Source organism: Narcine bancroftii, chromosome 3 (assembly GCF_036971445.1).
Source record: "Narcine bancroftii isolate sNarBan1 chromosome 3, sNarBan1.hap1, whole genome shotgun sequence".
NCBI classification, from domain to species: Eukaryota; Metazoa; Chordata; class Chondrichthyes; order Torpediniformes; family Narcinidae; genus Narcine; species Narcine bancroftii.
The window spans coordinates 176,320,157-176,342,124 of record NC_091471.1 but is presented as its reverse complement, the minus strand read 5'-3'; the positions used below and the strand labels follow the sequence as shown (position 1 = coordinate 176,342,124).

At 42.1% G+C, this 21,968-nt stretch overlaps 1 protein-coding gene across 7 annotated transcripts in view; it reads left to right on the top strand.

The window, feature by feature from the left end:
• Window positions 1–16,959, top strand: part of LOC138757881 (limbin-like) — a 169,849-nt gene extending 152,890 nt beyond the window's left edge. For 3 of the 7 annotated variants that reach the window (XM_069925938.1, XM_069925940.1, XM_069925941.1), the window contains 3 exons: window positions 2,785–2,972; window positions 14,937–15,029; window positions 15,968–16,957. In XM_069925938.1, the coding sequence (XP_069782039.1) occupies window positions 2,785–2,972; window positions 14,937–15,029; window positions 15,968–16,235 (549 nt within the window). In that variant the 3' untranslated portion in view covers window positions 16,236–16,957. Of the gene's footprint in view, window positions 1–2,784; window positions 2,973–14,936; window positions 15,030–15,967 lie in introns of all 7 variants that reach the window. The other 4 variants (XM_069925937.1, XM_069925934.1, XM_069925935.1 and 1 more) reach the window with 3 other exon arrangements.
• The last annotated feature ends 5,009 nt before the right edge of the window (window positions 16,960–21,968 follow it).

The following is a 21,968-nucleotide window of genomic DNA, read 5'->3' as shown; positions in this document are numbered from 1 at the left end:
TGACACCCTGCAATCTACTTCGACCCTTCCCACGTTATTATAAACACCAGCGGCACACTGTACACAATCCTTAAACAAATACTTATTATAAACTATTATGATACACTACACGATTCTTAAACAGATACTTATACACTATAGAAACAAATAACTATAACACAGTACACCTTATACAGATACTTATTATATGGTACACGAACCTTAATCAAATACTTATTACACACTATAGAAACAAATAACTACACCTTATTCTAATTGGCCAAGTGTCTAAACCTATCTCTCGAGATCGCTACGAGGGGACTCCAACCCCGTTCTACTAGGGGGACTCCAACCCCTTTTTTACTAGGGGGACTCCAATCCCCTTTTTTCTACAGGGGACTCCAACCCCGTTCTACTAGGGGGACTCCAACCCCCTTTTTTCTACAGGGGACTCCAACCCCGTTCTACTAGGGGGACTCCAACCCCCTTTTTTCTACAGGGGACTCCAACCCCGTTCTACTAGGGGGACTCCAACCCCCTTTTTTTCTACAGGGGACTCCAACCCCGATCTACTAGGGGGACTCCAACCCCCTTTTGTTTTATTCTTTGGCTTTAACTAGGGCTTTTGCAGAGTAGTGACAACACACAATTTTATCGTTGCCAATAGCAGAACTTCGTTTAAACAGGCGTCTGCTTACCTCCCTTTGTAGAATGGTCACTTGTTGTTATCACCACACCACAATCGACCGGTGTTTCGTATCTTTTTCTTCCGTCACTTCTCCATCTTCATCACGTCGTGGTCACCAAATTGTCGGACTCTGGCTTTACCTTACTCTTAATTTAGTCTATGTGTGGTATGAGTCCAGCGTGTTCTTTGAATGAAGTGATAGGAGAAGGTATTCGGTTCAACAGTCAGTTTATTACACAGCACAAGAATAAAACTTAACAGAGCTCTGGGTCAGTCGTTAGTTCATAAGTCACCTGCACAGTGAGCTACTCCCCAAGACTGACCCCTATTGTCCATTTGGCTCAGTTTATATAGATCAACCTTATCATACAGAACAAAAGTTGTCTTCCTTTGCTAGATCTTTTTGCATAAGGGTTATCACAAGTCATCTCCTGTTTTGCAGATATCTGGGGTGTAGCACTCCCATCTTAATCCTCCAGGCCAGACTATCCTGTTGATTGGATCAGAAATTAATTCATCCCCAGATATTTCTAATCACCATTCTGTCCCTGTCTGGCCAATTTCTGCTGTTCTCTTTAACACCTCCTCATGCCTTAGTCTTCCTCCTAGACTGGTTATCCATTCCCTTTGTTTCTTGCAGGCCATTCTTTGTTCTGGTCTGGCCTGTGTCTCCTGTGCTACTCACCACCTCCTTCAGTTTGAGCATTCCTCCTAAATCGTTTTATGCATTTCCTCTCCCTGTATTTGGGAGCAGACCATTTTGCTCAGCCAACTTTGCTCCATGCTGTGATTGCCACTTAATCACATTCCTCTTTTCCCCTGAACCATGCAGTAAATATAAACTTATTAATTAATCATTTCTTTCATAATGTTTTAACCCCTAGATTCCAACAAAAGAGAAATAAAATGAGCGAATGAATGGAACAAAAGATTTAAAAATTGAGACAATTAAGAAGTTTAGAATTTTAAATGTTAATATCTCCAAAACTTGAAGGAATTAAATTCTCCATTTCCAAGTGTCAGAGAGATTGTTTATTAGTAATTAACACATACTTTTGTGAATAAAAAGATAAATTCACCAGATTTTACTTCTGTTGAATGTTTTGGATGCATCGATCTTGTTAAAGGCATCAACTTCACGACAATACAATGATCAGGCATGCAAGGAAATTCCATTAACATGAAGCCAATTAATGATTGTCGCATCTCAGTTATTTTTGAGTAAACTGGGCTTTTGTACACATGATTCATCAGCTGAAGAGCTCAAGTGGCCATGGTTGTAGCAGTGTTACTTTGATGGGAAAGTCTGGCACACCGTCAACCCTTTTGTTTCATTGTTTTGAAATTTTGCATGAAAGGATTGTGTTTATGGTTGGAATGCGGGCAATATAGGATTCTAATAAGTTATTTACTTTTTTATGATTTTTGGTAGTTTTTGTCCAAAAAGGGTCTTTCTGTTTTTAGCAGATGTTTATCTTTTATAAATATGTATAATTACACATTTTTAAAAGACTCCAGATTTCCACAGTAACATAATATTTTACACACCTCTCTGCTCATTGGGCAAGTGACTGCAAGTCTCTTACAGTTTGTGTGTTTGTTGGTAGTGGTAACACAGCAAAGGTGAGTCTTACTGATGTAACAAACAAGTAACATGGAAAGCAAGATGGTAAATTTGACAACTAAAAACAAAAATGAAAATTCTCAAAAAATCTTTCCACCGAAACCAAAATTCCGTCAGTGGTCTGGGAAAGAGCTTGAATTCACCAGCATTTCCCTCCTTCTCTCCCTATTTGTTACAATGTTATGCAGTATTTTTACAGAAAAAATTGTAGTAAAGCCTAGCCATACTTTGTGAGCACTTCTCAGATGATGTTCTCCTTTCATACTCAATAACAACTCTCCTTTCCTGTCTCTTCACTCTAACACTTCTAAGATTGCTAACTACTCTCTTCTGGTACGTGTCAGTAAACTTGAACTTGGGTGAGTAAAGATTGAGAATCACTAGTTTACAAGGTTTAAGGAATTTGAACTCTATATTGGACTTGCATCACTGAATTTCTGATCACATGGAACTGAGCAACAATTTTGTTTCAGCCATGTTTCCTCTATTACAGGAGCTGAAGTTGGCAGCTAATTTAATACAACATCTGAGTATACCAATGGATGTATTTCAGACCCTGCTGAAGTTGCTTCTTCCCTATGCCTTTCAGGAAGAACTAACTCTATTTGCAAATAAGGTTTATCCTGAGAGAAATGTTAACCATGGGATAAACAAGGATAAACTGGATGACCAGAAGAAGAGGTAAGGTCTGTTGATAATGTTCGGTGCTGAAAGCCAACCTCTCCATCAGAAGATGGATTGATGAGGAAAAGAGTTTATTTAACAACAGAGTACAATGACATGATTTCCTTTGCTGGACAAATTTATGAAAAGAAAGGATTGTTAGCATGCTGAGGAACACAAAACTGCAGATGCTGGAATCTTGAGTGAACAAGGAGAAGCTGTAGGTCACGTGAGAAACAGAAGTACCTTCACAGATTTCGCTCGAGACAAAAATTGAGAACAAAGAACATTTATTGTACAACAGTGCAAAGTTGGGTGCTTCCCCTTACCATGGGAATACACACACATACTGGGACTCACCCAACTTTTAAACAGTTCATTTCAGTGTAGAGGTACCCTCCCCCCCCCCTAACATTCTTCTGCCTCCTGGATTGGTTTGGCATTTGGTAATTCTGTCTGCCTGTGTGCAGTTTCTGTAAACTTGAAAGACCATGGGGTATCCTGTCTGGGTTCCATCATCTTCTTTCTTTGGCTTGGCTTCGCGGACGAAGATTTATGGAGGGGGTAAAAAGTCCACGTCAGCTGCAGGCTCGTTTGTGGCTGACCAGTCCGATGCGGGACAGGCAGACACGATTGCAGCGGTTGCAAGGGAAAATTGGTTGGTTGGGGTTGGGTGTTGGGTTTTTCCTCCTTTGCCTTTTGTCAGTGAGGTGGGCTCTGCGGTCTTCTTCAAAGGAGGCTGCTGCCCGCCAAACTGTGAGGCGCCAAGATGCACGGTTTGAGGCGTTATCAGCCCACTGGCGGTGGGTTCCATCATAGCGTTGTCCTTATTCATGAATCTGCCTTTGTCCTTATTCACACATCTCAACCCCCCAGGACTTACTAATAATTCTATATGCAGAACTTGCTAATTCTATCTATCACCTTCTATTATACTTGCGTAACCCTTCCTCACACTCTTATCGGAATTCATCCCTACTCAGCACTTACTTAACTTCCTCTAATCTAGTCTAGTAATTCCTTATTTCATTCATACTAGCTTTACTTCCTATATTCTATTATCTCTCACAATCCACACTTTTTCTTTAGCTACGCTTAGTAAATTCTCAACTGGAAGCTTGGTCTTTTTCCCAGCGAGTCAGCAAACGAACTGCAATCTCAGCATCAGACATACATCCTTTGGGTTGTAGTGATCTGACGGAGGGTTCGTTGAATTAAACACTGCACACGAGTCATTAGGCAGGGAAGTATCATGATGGCTAAAATAACGAGTCCAACTGCTATAAGGGCTGTGTGTATCCACCTCCAGTCACCAGTAAAAAGTTCAACCGCCTGACCATTGTGACCGTTGTCATCAATTGATCTTCCACAAACGCTGCCCTCAGCAGCTAACAAGTAATTGAGAGCCAGGCGGTTTTGATAAGATGTAGCTCGTATCTGTCATTGTTCTTCAGCCAATAAATCCAAGGCTGTCACTGTCTGTTTGGTGATAATCTTCAAAACTGCCTGGAGTCTGGTTAAACGGTTTAAATGCCAAACAGCTGTGGTATTCTGGAGCAGCTTGAGCCGTTTACAACTCGAATCCCCCTTATAGTGATTGCCTTTAGCCTTCCGAATGTATTCGTGAACCAAAGGATGATTTACAAGATGCCAAGTTGGTGGGGGGGGGGAGCGTTTATTGTTACCTAACCTGTGAGTAGCAGCTTGTCTGCGAGCATTAGCATATATACCCCCTTTATCCCTTCTCCAGGTATAGCCCTGACTAATGTTCTGCCGATCATTTTCCCACCATCTTCTTTGTACCATATTTTTAGCACTCATCTCTTTCATATCTGTAGAGGCCAGGACACCAACCCAATCCACTCCCCTAGGGCAGATCTGTTTCCCTGGTCCATGTTGGGATCCTAAATTAAACCATACTAAATAAGGTACCCCACTATGAATACACTCTATACCTGTGCCCTGTCTGCATTCTAAAGGTAAACTTGTCCATTCCTCAAAGTAATTTCACCTCTGCTGCCCCTATTCCAGGAGGACTTAATACATTGTGTACAATTGGGTGGTTTCCCAAAAATTGGGAACCAGCAGAAAAACAATACAGCAAATAATAAAAATAACATTACAGCACTTTTTCCCGGCGTAGCGTAACTTTCAGACCAGAAGGATGCGAGACTGCACGCCAGGTGGAGGGTATATTATCAACGTCTTTAGTCCGTGGATTAGCTTGTTTAATGCGTTGTATGTGAGTCCACCCCTTTTCTTTTGTTCGCATAGCAGTGTCTGTAATCAGAAGTACACAATAAGGGCCATCCCATATCGGTTTTAGTTTATGGTCTTGCCACGCTTTTACATATACCCAATCACCAGGTTTAACAGAATGAATAGGATAGTCCAGGGGTGGGTTTTGAGCTAATAAACCCTTCTGTCTTAAGTCATACAGAGAAGTAGAAAGTCCCTGTAAATATTTAGATTTGTACTGGTCATTAGCCTCAGGGATAGGGGTATCAGTGTGGAATCCCATGTAAGGAAGACCGAACATCATTTCATATGGTGAGACAGCAAGGTCCTTACGAGGAGCTGTGCGAGTCCTAATTAAAGCTAAGGGTAAGCATTTAATCCAGGAGAGGCCAGTTTCCTCATGAAGTCGAGTGAGTTGATTTTTCAGGGTCTGATTCATCCGTTCAACACGGCCTGAACTCTGGGGGTGCCATGGGGTATGTAACTGCCAATCTATTCCCAGAATTTTACACACACCCTGGAGTACCTGAGAGGTAAAATGTGTACCTCGATCTGAGTCAATGGTTTGAATAATGCCATAACGCGGAATAACAGACTCTAGTAATATCCGGATGACGGTGCTAGAACGATCATTAGGGGTCTGGAAAGTCTCAACCCATCGAGTAAAATGATCCACCATCACCAGGAGGTATTTATTAACCCCTATCTTAGGTAATTCCGTGAAGTCAATCTGTAGTCGTTGAAATGGGCGTATGGCTATATCACGACTGCCAGGCACTACCTGGCGCATGACTTTCTTATTCACTCGCTGAGAGATTGGGCACCCCCGAGTACTTTGCTTGGCTATGGTGTATATTCCCGAACAATTAAAGGACCGTACAAAAGCATCAACAAGTGCCTGTGTTCCCCAATGTGTCTGCTGGTGGAGCTGATCAATAATCTGACGAGCCAAGGCTTTGTTCAGTACTTGGCGTCCCTCTGCCGTCCACCACAACCCATCGGCAGTTTGACACATTCCCTGGTCTTTCATATAAACCTCCTCTTCCCGTGAAAAGATGGGAGTCTTTTGAACCTCATGTGGGGTGGGGAGTAACAGCTGCATGTCTATTTTTTCTGTGAGTGCAGCCTGTTTGGCAGCTTCATCTGCCCGTCTGTTCCCCTGTGCTTCAGGACCGTCAATAATTTGATGGCCCCATACATGAACTACAGCTATCTCCTCAGGTAACATAAGAGCATCTAAGGATTGAACAATTAAGTTTTCATGGATCAACTTTTGTCCTTTCCCAGTTATCATTCCCCATTCTTTCCAAATCTTTCCAAAGGTGTGCACTACACCAAAAACATACTTTGAGTCGGTATAGATTGTGCCCACCTTTCCCTCCAAACCCTGGAGAGTTCTACAGAGGTCATATAATTCACAGGATTGTGCCGACCAATGACCGGGAAGACGACCGGCTTCAATCACAACTCCTTCATTCCCATCCACTACACTATACCCGCTATAACGAATGCCGTCAATGCAGCGGGAAGATCCATCAATAAACCATCTTTCACCCTCCCGTAAAGGTTCATCACTTAAATCATCTCTAATTTTTGTCTGTAAATCTATCACTTCTAAACATACATGCTCTAAATCATTGGGGACAGTATCAAAATCTGGAGAAACCAAGAAGGCGGCTGGATTCTGTTCTTTGTTCATAATCAGTGTCAAATCATCCCTTTCAATGAGAATCGCTTCATACTTTAAAATTCTAGAATCAGTAAGCTACCTTCCGGCACGTTGTAAGAGAATGGTGCGGACTGTGTGAGGGGTATGAACTAACATCGGGGCACCAAACGTAATCTTTCGTCCTTCTTCGACTAAAATAGTAGTGGCTGCAATTGCTTGCACACATTCTGGCCAACCACAACAAACAGGATCTAAAATTTTTGACAGAAAGGCAAAGGTTGTCTAAAGCCTGCCCTCTCTTGCGTTAATACTCCCATGGCCACATCGTATTTCGCATTGGTATATAGGTCAAATGGCTTATTTAGGTCGGGTAAAGCCAAAACTGGGGCACTAATGAGACGCTGTTTCACCAAGGTAAAATCTTTAATCTCCTCCTCCGTCCAGACAACAGTTTCACCCCCTAGAGGCGCAAGTTTATCATAAAGAAATTTGACCAGGCTAGAATAATTCTCAGTCCAAATTCTACAGTATCCCACTAAACCAAGGAATTTTCTAAGTTCTCGAGCACTCTTTGGAGGTGGGATCTGCAGAATACCACGTGTTCTCTTTGGACTTATCTTCCTAATTCCTTGACTAACCAGATGACCTAAGTATTTAACTTCAGATTGAACAAATTGTAACTTTGATTCGCTCACTCTAAGACCCTTATTCCCTAGAAAATTCAGAAATTCAACAGTGTATTGTTTAACCACATCATACATTTTTCCCGTGATTAATAAATCATTAACATATTGTATTAAATGACAATTCTCTTTCCAAGGGGCCTCATCTAGTACCTGTTCTAAAACTTGGCCAAACAAATTTGGTGATTCTGTAAAACCCTAGGGAAGGACCGTCCACCGGTATTGATTTTTCCGTCCTGTAAAAGGATTCTCCCACTCAAATGCAAACATGTCCCTACTGTCTATTGCCAACGGACAGGTCCAGAAGGCATCTTTGAAGTCAATTACACTAAACTACTTACTATGGGGATTTATTTTACCCATTATCGTATAGGGGTTAGGTACAACCGGATAACGGATGAGAATGATTTTGTTTAACTCCCTCAAATCCTGCACTAATCGATAGGTACCGTCTGGTTTTTGGACAGATAAAATTGGGGTATTAAAAGGTGACATATAAGGTTCGAGTATACCATATTTCACCAATTGGTCAATTACTGGCTGCAGCCCCTTTCGGCCAGCCATAGGAATTGGATACTGTTTTCGTCTAATTACTTGGTCAGGGTCTTTTAAAGTAACTTGCAGGGGAGGAACATCTAACCCTCCTCTATTGCCTCTTTTTGCCCATACTCCAGGATTTATTAGTTCCCGATCCTCCTCTGTTAGTACATAAAATTGAACCCTGATACCTGATCCCTGTGGTCTGGTACCGATAGCCAATTGGTCTTGTAAATCTCGTCCCAATTTGCAAACTCCAGCTTGGGGAACTAGTAAAATATCCTCTGTAATTATCTTTTCTCCCATTTGTATCCTTACATTCTTTAGTGTAAGGACCGTAAAATCTCTTCCTCCCACTCCCGAAATCATCACTGTCCCTTCTGTTTTAACACCCTTGCACCGTTGTAAAATACTAGACCGGGCTGCCCCAGAATCTACTAGAAAAGTAATCTCGTCACCGTGGGGTCCTATGCTTAAATTTACCAATGGTTCTCTGTGCAGCCCCATGGTGTGTATTGACTGAAAACCGTGACACCCCCCCATTCATAATCTGCCTCCATCAATGCATAAGATTGAGTCTCCCTGGCTCTCATTGGGCATTCCCTCTTAAAGTGTCCCTCCTTTTTACAATAATAGCAAACTAATGCTCCTGTTTCCCAATTTCTACCAGGGTCTCCATGGGGTCCCAGGGATGGTCATCGACCCCGGAATTCTCCTCTACCCCTGCCTCTGCTCTGGTCTCTACTTCCCCACCCCTGGCACTCCTCCCAACGTCCAGGAGCTGGCACACAGCTCCTAACATTTCCCTGCTGTCCCTCCAAAACTTCCTTGACTGCCTGCATCCAAATCTTAGCCTTTCCTTTCTGTTGATCTTCAGACCTCTGGACGTATGCCCTTTGTGCGATCTGTAAAAGCTGTGTTATTCCCTGTTCTTGCCAATTCTGTCTTTTGTAATTTCTTCCTGATATCTGGGGCTGAATTAGTAACAAAGCCCGTCAATACCAACTGTTCACCTGCTGGGGATCCTACATCCAACCCCCCATATTGCTGTATGGCCGCACGCAATCTATTCAGAAATGCAGAGGGGGTCTCCTCGGGACCTTGGGGAACCTCAAATGCCTTCTTAAAGTTCTGTCTTTTTGGAACAGACTCCTTCATTCCTTTTATTAGATTAACCCTGGACTCATCCATTCGTGTGCGACCATCATTAGTAGTCTTATCCCAATTTGGGTTTACCAGGGGAAATTTAGCTTCTCCAGGTATCGCCTCTGGTCCCCCTTGGTGTTCCCTATCCCAGACTCTAATCCCTGCCTGGCGAATCATTCCACACTCATCCAAAGTAAACAGAGTCTTAAAGATAGACATTAATTCATCCCAGGTATATATATTAGGTCCCAAAAATTGATCTAATTGTTCTGCACATCCCTGAGGGTCTTCTATCAGAGAGGTCATTTCCTTCTTAAAATTGCGTACCTCCGTACTGGTCAGAGGGACATTTACAAACCCGAGACACCCCCACATCCCCTCCCAAGGGAACCTCTCGTAAAGGTCTCATCCAGTTAATTTCTGGCTCATCCCCTCCTCTATGATGTTCTGAATGACCCTCATAATCAAAGTCTCCTCCCTCTCGTGTCAATTGAGGCGGTAATCTTGTACTCTGTGAGCGGTCATCATACCACCCCTACTTTGTTCTTCTTTCTCTAACTGGGGAGGAGGAGGGAAAGGTAAAGAAGGGTGAAGCGTAGGTGAGAGGGGGAAGATAGGAGCCGGCATAGGGGGAACATAAGGTGGAGGAAGGGAATGTAACACATCCCATCCTTGTATTTCAGGGGCAGAAGGTTCCTCATCCTTCTTGTTCTTACAATCCTTTTCATTCAAAATCATTTGATCAAACGATCCACTGAGCCAACAGGCTGCATTTTCTCTGCTCTTGGTATTACCTCCTTGATTTTGGTAGAGCCAGATGTTCAATGCCAGACACATCCAGTCCTCGTCGGATCCGAACTTTGGCCAATATACCGAACTCCCTCTTATCGGATTCTTAACCCATTCCTGATAGCAATACCTGACCATGGTCTGTTTATCTTTCCCACGGGTTTTCCCCGCACCCCAATCAGATAACATTAATCCTAACGGACTATGTTTAGGTATCTGATCTTACCGTTCTTCTTCAGGACTGTTTCCCTTGCTACTTACTCCTCCCATACTAGCAGGTAAATAAAATTCCTCTTACCGGGATCCAGTAGCTATTCCTAGCGCGCTTCCTTAACGTCCTCCCGTCGTTTGTTCTCAATGCCTCTTCTCGGATAACACTCGCTTCGTCCACTGACCAGTCACCCTTCGTCCGGGAGTCCAGCTGAATCAGCTGGGGTGCACCTACCCCCGTCGTCGGGCACTCTGTCAGTGGAGGGAGTGCGATCCCGGACGAGTCCCCAATTGTGAGAAACAGAAGTACCTTCACAGATTTCGGTCGAGACAAAAGCTGAGAACAAAAAACATTTATTGTACAACAATGCAAAGTTGGGTGCTTCCCCTTACCATGGGAATACACACACATACTGGGGCTCAGCATGATGCTGAACCAAGCCATGAAAGACCCCAACAATGAAGACGCTGTTTACATCCGGTACCGCACGGATGGCAGTCTCTTCAATCTGAGGCGCCTGCAAGCTCACACCAAGACACAAGAGAAACTTGTCCGTGAACTACTCTTTGCAGATGATGCCGCTTTAGTTGCCCATTCAGAGCCAGCTCTTCAGCGCTTGACGTCCTGCTTTGCGGAAACTGCCAAAATGTTTGGCCTGGAAGTCAGCCTGAAGAAAACTGAGGTCCTCCATCAGCCAGCTCCCCACCATGACTACCAGCCCCCCCACATCTCCATCGGGCACACAAAACTCAAAACGGTCAACCAGTTTACCTATCTCGGCTGCACCATTTCATCAGATGCAAGGATCGACAATGAGATAGACAACAGACTCGCCAAGGCAAATAGCGCCTTTGGAAGACTACACAAAAGAGTCTGGAAAAACAACCAACTGAAAAACCTCACAAAGATAAGCGTATACAGAGCCGTTGTCATACCCACACTCCTGTTCGGCTCCGAATCATGGGTCCTCTACCGGCACCACCTACGGCTCCTAGAACGCTTCCACCAGCGTTGTCTCCGCTCCATCCTCAACATCCATTGGAGCGCTCACACCCCTAACGTCGAGGTACTCGAGATGGCAGAGGTCGACAGCATCGAGTCCACGCTGCTGAAGATCCAGCTGCGCTGGATGGGTCGCGTCTCCAGAATGGAGGACCATCGCCTTCCCAAGATCGTATTATATGGCGAGCTCTCCACTGGCCACCGTGACAGAGGTGCACCAAAGAAAAGGTACAAGGACTGCCTAAAGAAATCTCTTGGTGCCTGCCACATTGACCACCGCCAGTGGGCTGATAACGTCTCAAACCGTGCATCTTGGCGCCTCACAGTTTGGCGGGCAGCAGCCTCCTTTGAAGAAGACCGCAGAGCCCACCTCTCTGACAAAAGGCAAAGGAGGAAAAACCCAACACCCAACCCCAACCAACCAATTTTCCCTTGCAACCGCTGCAATCGTGTCTGCCTGTCCCGCATCGGACTGGTCAGCCACAAACGAGCCTGCAGCTGACGTGGACTTTTTACCCCCTCCATAAATCTTCGTCCGTGAAGCCAAGCCAAAGAAGAAAGAAGAGAGGTACCCTCCCCCCCCCTAACATTCTTCTGCCTCCTGGATTGGTTTGGCATTTGGTAATTCTGTCTGCCTATGTGCAGTTTCTGTGAACTTGAAAGACCATGGGGTATCCTGTCTGGGTCCCATCATGTCATTGTCCTTATTCATGAATCTGCCTTTGTCCTTATTCACGCATCTCAACCCCCAGGACTTACTAATCTATATGCAGAACTTGCTAATTCTATTATCACTATAAGATCCTTCTATTATACTTGCGTAACCCTTCCTCACACTCTTATCGGAATTCATCCCTACTCAGCACTTACTTAACTTCCTCTAATCTAGTCTAGTATTCCATATTTCATTCATACTAGCTTTACTTCCTATATTCTATTATCTCTCACAGTCAGGTAGCATCTACAGAGAGAAGTTGTCAGTCAATGTTTATCAAGATGAAAGGAAGGGGAAGAAATGTCAGTATAAAAGGGGAGGGGATCGATGGGGAAGGTCTGAGGTGATAGGATACTTCAACACAACATGAAGTAAAAGCAGTTTGTTTCTCCTTTCTATGGAGAAAGGTATGAAATCACCCTGCTCACTAACTGGGATTTGAGATCAGCATTACAACTCGTCCTTCATCTTGACATGATCAGATTATTCTAGGAACTCATTAGTACCAATTCAGTTAGCTTGTCATCTTTGATCTAACCAGCTTGAGCTATCAATTTAACAACAAGTGAGCTTCTGAAGACAAGCAAGTGAGTGGTGAGACAGTCATCAGTCCTGCTTCTGAGGGTTATTTAACAGGATCCCAATCTGCACCCATTAGAGTAAATTCAAATTTTAATATAAAAGCAAAGACTATTTAAGCTTTAGTTACTAATTTACAAATATTTTTTTCAAACGCATGATCCAACCTGATTTTTTTAAAAATATTAATACTAAGTAATGAATATGAAGGCCAGTTGCAGTCAGTGTACTATTGGAATGTCTTTGTTTGGCTGATTGAAATACTGCTAAAAGGTTGAAATGTATTTGTGCATTGGATTCAAATAAAGGTGCTATTTTATGTGTGTGTGTGTGTGTGTGTGTGTGTGTGTGTGTGTGCACACACACACACACACACACACACACTATAACTTTTTCTTGTACAGCATGCTACTTCTTTAGAGAGAACCATGTGCGCACTTTGTGTTGGACTACTGAGAGTTAAATAAGAAAGTCTGCAAATGTTGGGGTTGAGTGCAATTCATAAATGTGTTGGAGAAACACAGCTGATCGTGCAGCATCCATGGGAAATTAAGGGCAACCAACAATTCGGGCCTGGGTTCTTTATCAGGTATTACTCCAGCAGGGGCAGATTTACTTGTGATACCTGATGAAGGGCCTAGGCCCAAAACACTGGTTACCTTTTACTTCCCATGAATGCTGCACGACCAGCTGTATTTCTCCAGCACATTTGTGTATTGCGACTGCTTAGAGTAGTTCATTTGGGATGCTCAGCATATCTGTTTGAATTCAGATTAACTGTGTTTAAGTCTGAGTAGAGAAAGGATAAAAAAAAATAGGGATAGAGTAACCTGATTAAGTGGAAAACTGAAAATTCTTGTATGTAAATTTCAGTTAACATGAAAGAAAGGAGACACAATGAGAGAAATTATCATCAAACATGATAAGGTAGAAGCCAAATGGGAATGAAAGTAAAAATGGGCAGACTGGGTTGGGTTCAAAGAACTAGAGAGAAAACCAAGATGATTTCTCCATTTCTACCACAGTAACTCGTATTGTAAAATTCTCCTGTTCCGACTCATTTTAATATCATGCCAGCTACTTAAATGTAATTTTCCAAAATGTATCAAAGATTTTATCCTGCTTTATGACTAAGGCTCTCCTGTACCTGAATATTCTAACTTGCCTATCTTGTAAATTGTGGAATTTGTGGAATAGTTTACATTCAAGAATACCAAATGATAACACTGAAGGATATTTTAGGAATATAACATATAACATAACATACTATTCTTATTTCTTGTCATTTCATCTGTTACAAACAGTGCGTAACGAGCAGCAGTAGGCAATGAACCAGACCTTGTTTAATTTTAAAACACTAATTTTATTTCTAACTCTTAAACTTTTAAACTATCCTTAACACTAAATCTATCCCCAGAAGTGTGTGTGTGCGCTATACCCAAACCATTACAGTCCAGACTGAAATCTGGAAAGTTACTTCAAAGTTCAGTCGTTCAAATTTAGTGTTGAAGAGTAGGCCTTTGAAATTTGATGCCCGCAATTAATATTGAACTGATGGGAAAACTGGAGTTGTGGCTACGACTCACTTAAGAATTTTTCTTGCATTGACTTTGAAGAAATGTCTATCCATACGAGCTGTGGTCACAACATTCCTGGTCCATTTGTAGGCAAGACTCGAACTGGGCGGACTCCACGAAGCTTCCAAGACCCTGGCACCAGTGTCTCTAAGTAATTTCACTGCTAGTCACACTTAAAATGAAGCCGTCTCTCCAAGTGACCTCCACTGTTAGGCACAATCAAAATGAAGCACTTTTCTTCCCAAAAAAACCCTCCTGGCACAGGTCAATCCACTGAAAAGGCCCAGCCATTCACAGAGCATGCTGTGATCTCAATTCCATAGAATGGGTGGTCACAAGAGCTACTTTCAAAGAGCTGTTTCCTCTCCAGCAGTCAGCATTGTTCTCTCTTGCAAAATCACAATATCTGCAAATGTATCGAATTCTGGAACTGTGTGTAGTGAACTGGGATTCACTAGATGTGTCCTCTACTGACGACTGGTCCTGCCTCCCGGCTCCTCCCCTGGAGGCCCATATATAACCCTGGTTTCCCGCCTAAACCCAGAACCCCTCTGAAGCCTGTTCATGAACCCTACCTTTGTTGTAAGCTAATAAAAGTGTTAGTTTTCCCTCCAGTCGAGTGTAGGCTATTATCTATGCTATACTATGACAAGCCTTCCCTCGGTTCTTCCAATGTCTTGAATTATTGCTGTGTTGTGACTTGACTTGTGCTTGTGTTAAATGTTAACTGTAACCATTTAGTCCCTCCTGTCTATACTATCCATTACAGTGATAATCTCATTTTACTAAAACGGGAGCTTTTAATATGTTTAATATATTGCTACTTGTATTTACAGAAAGCTTTGGGAGTCAATAGAGCTAAAACTGAGGAACAAGATTATTGGTGAAAACTTGGAGAACATGAATATTCCCTGCAGCAGGAGAGGAAGGTAATAATTCTTATTGGGCAATAAGAAGTGAAATATGACTGACTCAAATTAATTTATTTATACAAAGACTATTTATTGATGAACTAAGCTACATAATTGAACAATACTTTTAACGACACAATTAAGCTTGGTCACATTCTGTGATTTTATTTCCAACTTTTCATTCCCTCCATGGCCTTAACCATCATTATTCTGTGATCGACCAAGGTACAGATAAGCCTCCAGTTCTACCTTATTGATCATTTTTGAATCATAACAATCTATTATTGGCAGCTGTGCCTTCAGTGGCCAAGACACCAAACCTTGGATTTCTCTCAATGTTCCTTTCCTTTAGATGTGGATTAAAATCTCCCAATATCTTTGATTATTTGTTATAATTTCTCCAGTTGTTTAATAATGACCTGTGAATAGCCTTGGGGGATTTTGCTAATACAGAAATGCTGCTTAATGCATGATGTTGTGTTAAATAGTGGACTCATACTTTTGGCCTCAAATAAATATTAAACAAACAACTTTTTCATTACATCAAATCCCAGTAATTAGCACGACTGAATGCTTGAATGAATAACTGAGGGAATATTCCATATAATGATTTGATTTACCAGTGGCTGTGTTAGGAGTTTAGAAAATTACCCTAACAGACGATCAACACAACATAATCCAGTTCTGCAGCTTTCAATCCACAAGTCAATAAACTCCATCCAGGTGAACCATACTACAATCATCTTGCAACAAGTTCTTGAAGGCCTTCCTCTTTTTGCTGACTTGGATGCTATCCATTGTATAAACTCTCAGACACTGTTAATATTTATTAAACCAGGCCCAGTTCCTCAGCGACCTTTGACCCAAATCATATCTTTTATAATGTACAATTTGCATTTGATTGATCATTCCTAGGAGATTGAATTCAAACTGTCTTTCTTGAATTTTATATGTAGCATATTGAAGAAGAAACGCCTGCAGCTCTTGAAACAGGTATCTTTTCCTCAAAGCCATGGTTTCTCTGAATTCCCTGATGACGACCATCCTGAACTAATTAATGAAGGAGCAGGACAAATGATAAAAATGGCAGATACAGGGGAGGAAGTCTTCGTTTTCCGGATCAAAAAGGATGATCCTTGTTCTGCAGATGCTCCACCAAAGAAGAAAAAACGCAACTTCCTAAATTTTAAAAGATCGGCTGTAGCAAATTTGGATCAACTTTAAATTTCTTAACTCAAGGCTATCATCACTTTAAAATATACAATATGAACCATTTAGTACACTGATGCATATTTAACATGAAGGGGTTGACATATTTGCAGTTACGTTCCCCTAATTTTTTGGAACGCAGAAATGGTCCTAGCGTACTCCCTGACTTATGACCCTAACTTGGATCTGGTCATAAATCAGGGAATGGGGACCTCAGCCTGCCGACAGGGAACAGGAGCTTCGGGCTGCTGTGGGGAATGGGGACCACTGTATTACAGTACTTTTAATACAAAATATGTTCTTGTACAGTAGTTTTAATAAAGATTTTTAAAAAATTTTGGTTGTATGTGCGGGTGGATATAAATCCAATAGGTCAGAAGTCAAGGACCATCTGCATTTGGATCATCTTTCATGCACTTTCCTTCCATCTATTTGATATACTTGCCAATGGTCATTAAGCTCCTGCTCTTGCCTGGACTGGTTTCTGATGTTCTTTCTTTTAGTTCTGGGACAATGACTTGTAATTTCCCCCTTTATTATGTTCACTAAAGGCCCTTTCAGGCTAAGCCTCCGTGTGGAGGCCAGCTACAAGCGTGAAGGGAAAAATATAAAGGTCTGCTCTTGCATCAGATTTATGTTGAACGGCATCTCGTAAAGCCCTCCAGAGTCAATGGAGGTGGGGCGACCAGGGCCGTAGCAATTCCTGTCATAAATATGCGACAGAACAATGGCTATCTTCCCTACCCATAATCCCCTATGCAGCTGGAACCACTCTTGTTTCCCAGAACATTTTCAACTGCATGGAGGATTATGGGTAGAGAAGATGGCTATTGTTCTGCCGCATTTTGAGCCACTGATCAGTGGCCCCAAAGATCAAACTGGTCCGGTGAGGTGCCGAAGTGGACAGCGGGGCTGTCACAGCCTGCATCAGCCACCCCCTGATGGCTCCCGCCCTGACAGCTCCTGCCAGCTCCTTCTGCCCTGATGGCCCCCGCTGGCTGCCCCCGTCCTGTCAGCCCCTGCCTTGACAGCCCCCACCCCCAGCTACTCCGGACCTGATGGCTCCCGCCGGCTGTCCCTGCCCTGAGGGGTGAATGGATGGACAGAGAGGGGAGAAGGGGCGTTGGCTGATGGCATCATCATGACGTCATCAGCCCACCCTTAGTCAGCTGCTTGCGGTGGCATTACATTCATGCAAGATGGCAGAGTCCAGCGCTCCACCGATGATCCTTCGCTGAGAAGGATTGAGTTGGTGCCTTGGAGCTGGCCATGGCACATTCATAGAGGTAAGTCTCCCAACATAATGGCGGAGAATCTCCGCCTTTCTAGATGGGCTTTTTCACTGCATGAAGGGCATTAAAACTAAAAACTGCGTAGAATAAATGACTATTTTTGTTCTGAGCCTGTTTAATTTTCTTTATGACTGTTAAGAATAATCTGTATAAAAGGGAAAAAAAGTACTATATTCCAGCCCTTTTTTGCTCCACACTTTTGCTCTATAAGTTTCCAGGAATATTTTTGCCATTTTAGTATTTTTGCTTTTATATTAAAATTCTTTTTGTTGCTGAGGATGATCAATACTGATTCCTTTAGAAAGTAGCTTGCAGATTTAATCCTCCCGATAAAGCTGAATAGCTTCTATCTCTGAGTTCAGTGAAACCCCGAGTACATTCCTGGCCTCTGGTGCTATCTCTGTGGAATTTGCATGTTCTCCCATGTGACCACATGGGTTTCCTCTGGTGCTCCAATTTCCTCCTACATCCCAAAGATAACTTGTTTACTGTAAACTCACCGAGCATCTAGATGAAAGGCAAAATCTGGGAAGCACTGATGGGAATGAGGGGAAGTTAAAATGAGATTGATATTAATAGGGCAGTACGGTTGGCGTAGTGGTTAGTGCGACATATTTACGGTGTCAGCAATCGAGACCCGGGTTTGAAATCTGTCTATATGGAGTTGTATGTTCTCCCCATGTCTGTGTGGGATTTCCATGGGGGCTCCAGTTTCCTCCCACCGTTCAAAACTTACCGGGGGTTGAAGGTTAATTGGGTGGCACGGACGTGGGTCAAAATGGCCTGTTGCCGCGCTGTATGTCTACATTTTTTTTAAATTAAAAAATATTTTAAAAATTAAATTTAAAGATGCTTGATGACCTTTGGGAACAGTTTGGGATGAATTATCCATTTCTTTGCAATGCAATTATGAATTCTTGTTTAACAATCAATGCCGCCTATTCACAGTTACCTGAGGAGCTGTGTGATCCTATTCGGATTCCTTATGACTAGCTTTACTAGAGATATAAAACTTTGTCTCATGGAAGAACAAACTATTTGTTAGAATTTCCTCATGAATTCAATGCAATGGACCTGATCTTAAAGGTTACATTGGCTCCTTCAGTTATCAATTACTGTCCCGAGCATAAACCTCCCTTTTATCCCAATTCCACACAGTTCCTAAATTTTTATTCTCCCCTCATTTCCATCAATTCTCCCCAGATTCTACCACTCACCTACATAACAAAGGGAAATATATCATGGCTAATTAATCTAGCAAAATGCATGTATTTGATATGTGGGATTAAAACAGAACAACCAGACGAAACTTATTGTTTAGCAGGAAGAATGTGCAAACTCCACACAGATGGCACCCAAAATCAGAATTGAATTCAGGCCATTGGTGCTGTGAGGCAGTGGCTCTGCCAATTGTGTTGCTTGGATTAGAGCCACACAAACCTGAGCCTGCTCTGTCATTCAGTAAGGTTATGACTGATGTAATCTTGGCCTCAATTCCAATTCCTGCCCAATCCACATAATCCATAACTCTCTAACCATCCACCTTATGCATGAATATATATTTATTCCCTCAGGCTTTCCTCAGCATCGTGCTTCAGGTAACAGGGAATCGACGGCATTGGTTCTTAAACAAGAATATTCTTCTGCTCCCAAGCCCTTGCGCTTCAGTTGTGATGCTTCCTTTTTGTCTATTTGTGGGCCAGAAATGGCATCAAATATATTGAGGTTGGATGGAATCAAGGAAGCTTGCACAAGGAAAAAGGCAGTTAATGAGGTTGCCACAGTGTTTATTCAGATGCATGAATAAAAAGGAGAGGGGAGGAAGGAAGAAGGAGTGGGGGGAGGAGCACAGGCCAATAGCCAAGAGGCCATTGGTGGACATGGATAGAAGGGCAGGAGACGAACACTGAGAATTAATCAGGGTAATTTGTGAATGCAGAGCTGGAGTAAAGGAGACTGGTAGGGAAGAGAAAGTCAAGAGGTGGGGGATCTAATGGAAACCAGTGAAAGCGTTAATGCATCTAGCTGGAGGGTGTCCAGATGGAATAAAAGGTGTTGTTCCTCCAAATAACTGGTTGTCTTAGTATGGCTTTGCCCTAAGGTTGTGGGAAGAATTCTTGACATATTGTAATTTCATTGATGTTTTACATCTTTATCTTTGCATTCTGTTCTCAAATACTAAAATGGCAAAAAAAAAAACATTAGAGATCAAAAGTTTAGAAGGGGAAAGAAATTTGAAATCAATTGAGGAAGAATTTTTTTCACCTGTAGGGAGCTGCAGTCAGGAGTACTCTGCCTGAGTGGATGGTAGAAATGAAACAACATTTCAGGGGTATTGAGGCAACTACTTGAATTACCAAGACAAAAGCTGCAGCCCAAGTGCTGAGATGTTGAGTGGAGATGGGCAATTGATGGGTGGTCATAAATCTAGTGAGCTGAAGGACATTTTTCTGTGCTGTATGATTCAATGAATTGACTTGCAGAGAGATAACTGGACAGAAGTGTAACTTTTCATTAATATTCACACATTCATTGTAAGATAAAGTTTGAAAGCTGTCAGATAATTAGGAGGCATAATTTTTAACACTTAAACTGTCACGAGATTAAAGCAGTTAATATGTCTGACATTTGACATTCTACCTAATATGTGAGCAATTATTAGAATGAGCAAAGAATACAACTCTTCATACAAAATGACTTGTGGGAATAATAAAGAACTGAGATTATTAGTCCATGAGCTCCATTTGCAGTGCTCATTTCCACTAAAATTATCAGTGGTGATTGAAAATTAAAGTTCACCCCCTTCTGCTGCACTGAATATGCACCAAGACCTGCTCAGATATCTGGGGGGGGGGGGGGGGGAAACAGTGAGATTGCACAATAGTTCATTAAATGTATTCATGTGGTGATTAATACGAATAAGACACAGTACTTAAGTGCAGAATTACAGCAAGAGATCAGTTGGTGTAGAGCAAGGCAACATAATATTTTGGCATTCATTCAGGAATCTGATTATGTTGAGCAAGAAACTACCCTTAAATATCATACTCATGAATGTTCTTGAGAAGTGGGTAAAGAGAGCAAGGCTGTGGTAGGCGGAGTCTTTCAATATGTTGGGTTATTTTTCCTCTGTCATTTCTTGACACTTGGGCCCTCTCCTCAACTTCCATCAAGTTTTCTGAATTGTTTTGAGTATTGAATCACACTTTCTGGAACCCTATCATACTGATTTACAGGCCAAATGAAGACTGTTTTTCATAAAGAGCTTGATCTTGTTGCTCACGTCAATGTTGAGATGATTTTAAAAGCTTTAGACATATTACTGAGCCAATAATAGGGATGATTTCCTAAGACAGTACATGCAAGTTGTGCAGGATTGCACAGAAGTAGCAATGGCCTCAGATTTTATACTTCGTGTAGCAATAGTTTCACACAAAGGATCTGTTAGATTGAAAAGTGTTGGACATTGTGGAGTCAACTCTACACAGTGAGACTGTGAAGTTACCACACGCAGCAAGAGCCAGCCATTATATGAGGCTTAAGCAGTTGTAGGAATGTAGAAAGTTGTGTTCATAGGATAAATGAAGAAAGTTTGTTTATAAGATAGATACAAAAATCATTTATAAGAAAACCAGCATAGGTTTTACTCAGTCAGCAGCTTCCAGCGAACAGGTAATAGGTTTGAAGCTAACAAACCTCCCAGACAGGAATCAATTCTCACCTACAGAGCCCCCAGGTTCCAGATATCCTGATGCCTGCCTGATAACTTTTACACAATGGTGCTAACTGACTACCGATAGAGTCGGTTTCCTGCCCAAATGCAGCTGATTGAATTACTATCTGTGGACACGATGTAAATTGTCAAAGGTGTCCAGCAACACTGACTGCGCCGCTCAATGTCCTTGGTTGACATTGTTCCTGCCCAGAAGTTTTGGCCACCATTGTTAACTTTAATAATTTAAGATTAGCGGGAAACTGGCCATTTGTATGTGTTAATTGAAAACCAGAAATCAGGCAGGCAGAGAACAGATATTGGTGGTTACTGAGATCAACCTTTCCAGACTTCTGTTGAGTTTTGTATACAAGAAGGATTTCTCTTAATTATGACTTGTTAGTGAGAATAAATGACTGCAACAAATAATTTCCCTGTCTTTAGGAAGAGGATATGCAAAATGCAAAATATAAGTTGTAAATACATTCAAAGAAATGATATCCAATTTGTATGCAGGAAAATGCTTTAAATATTGTACCCTGTGACTGTGTTCTTTGAATGAGACCAGTCTTAATGTGGTGATCTTGTCTACCCACCACTACAGACTGCTCATTCCCTCTAGTGTTATTTGAATAAAGCCTGTTTGTGTGTACTGTGTGGCTTGGTTGTACTTTTTGTATCTTGATTGGATTGCTATTATCACACACTTACTTCAAACTTGGAGCTATATAAACCACAATGATC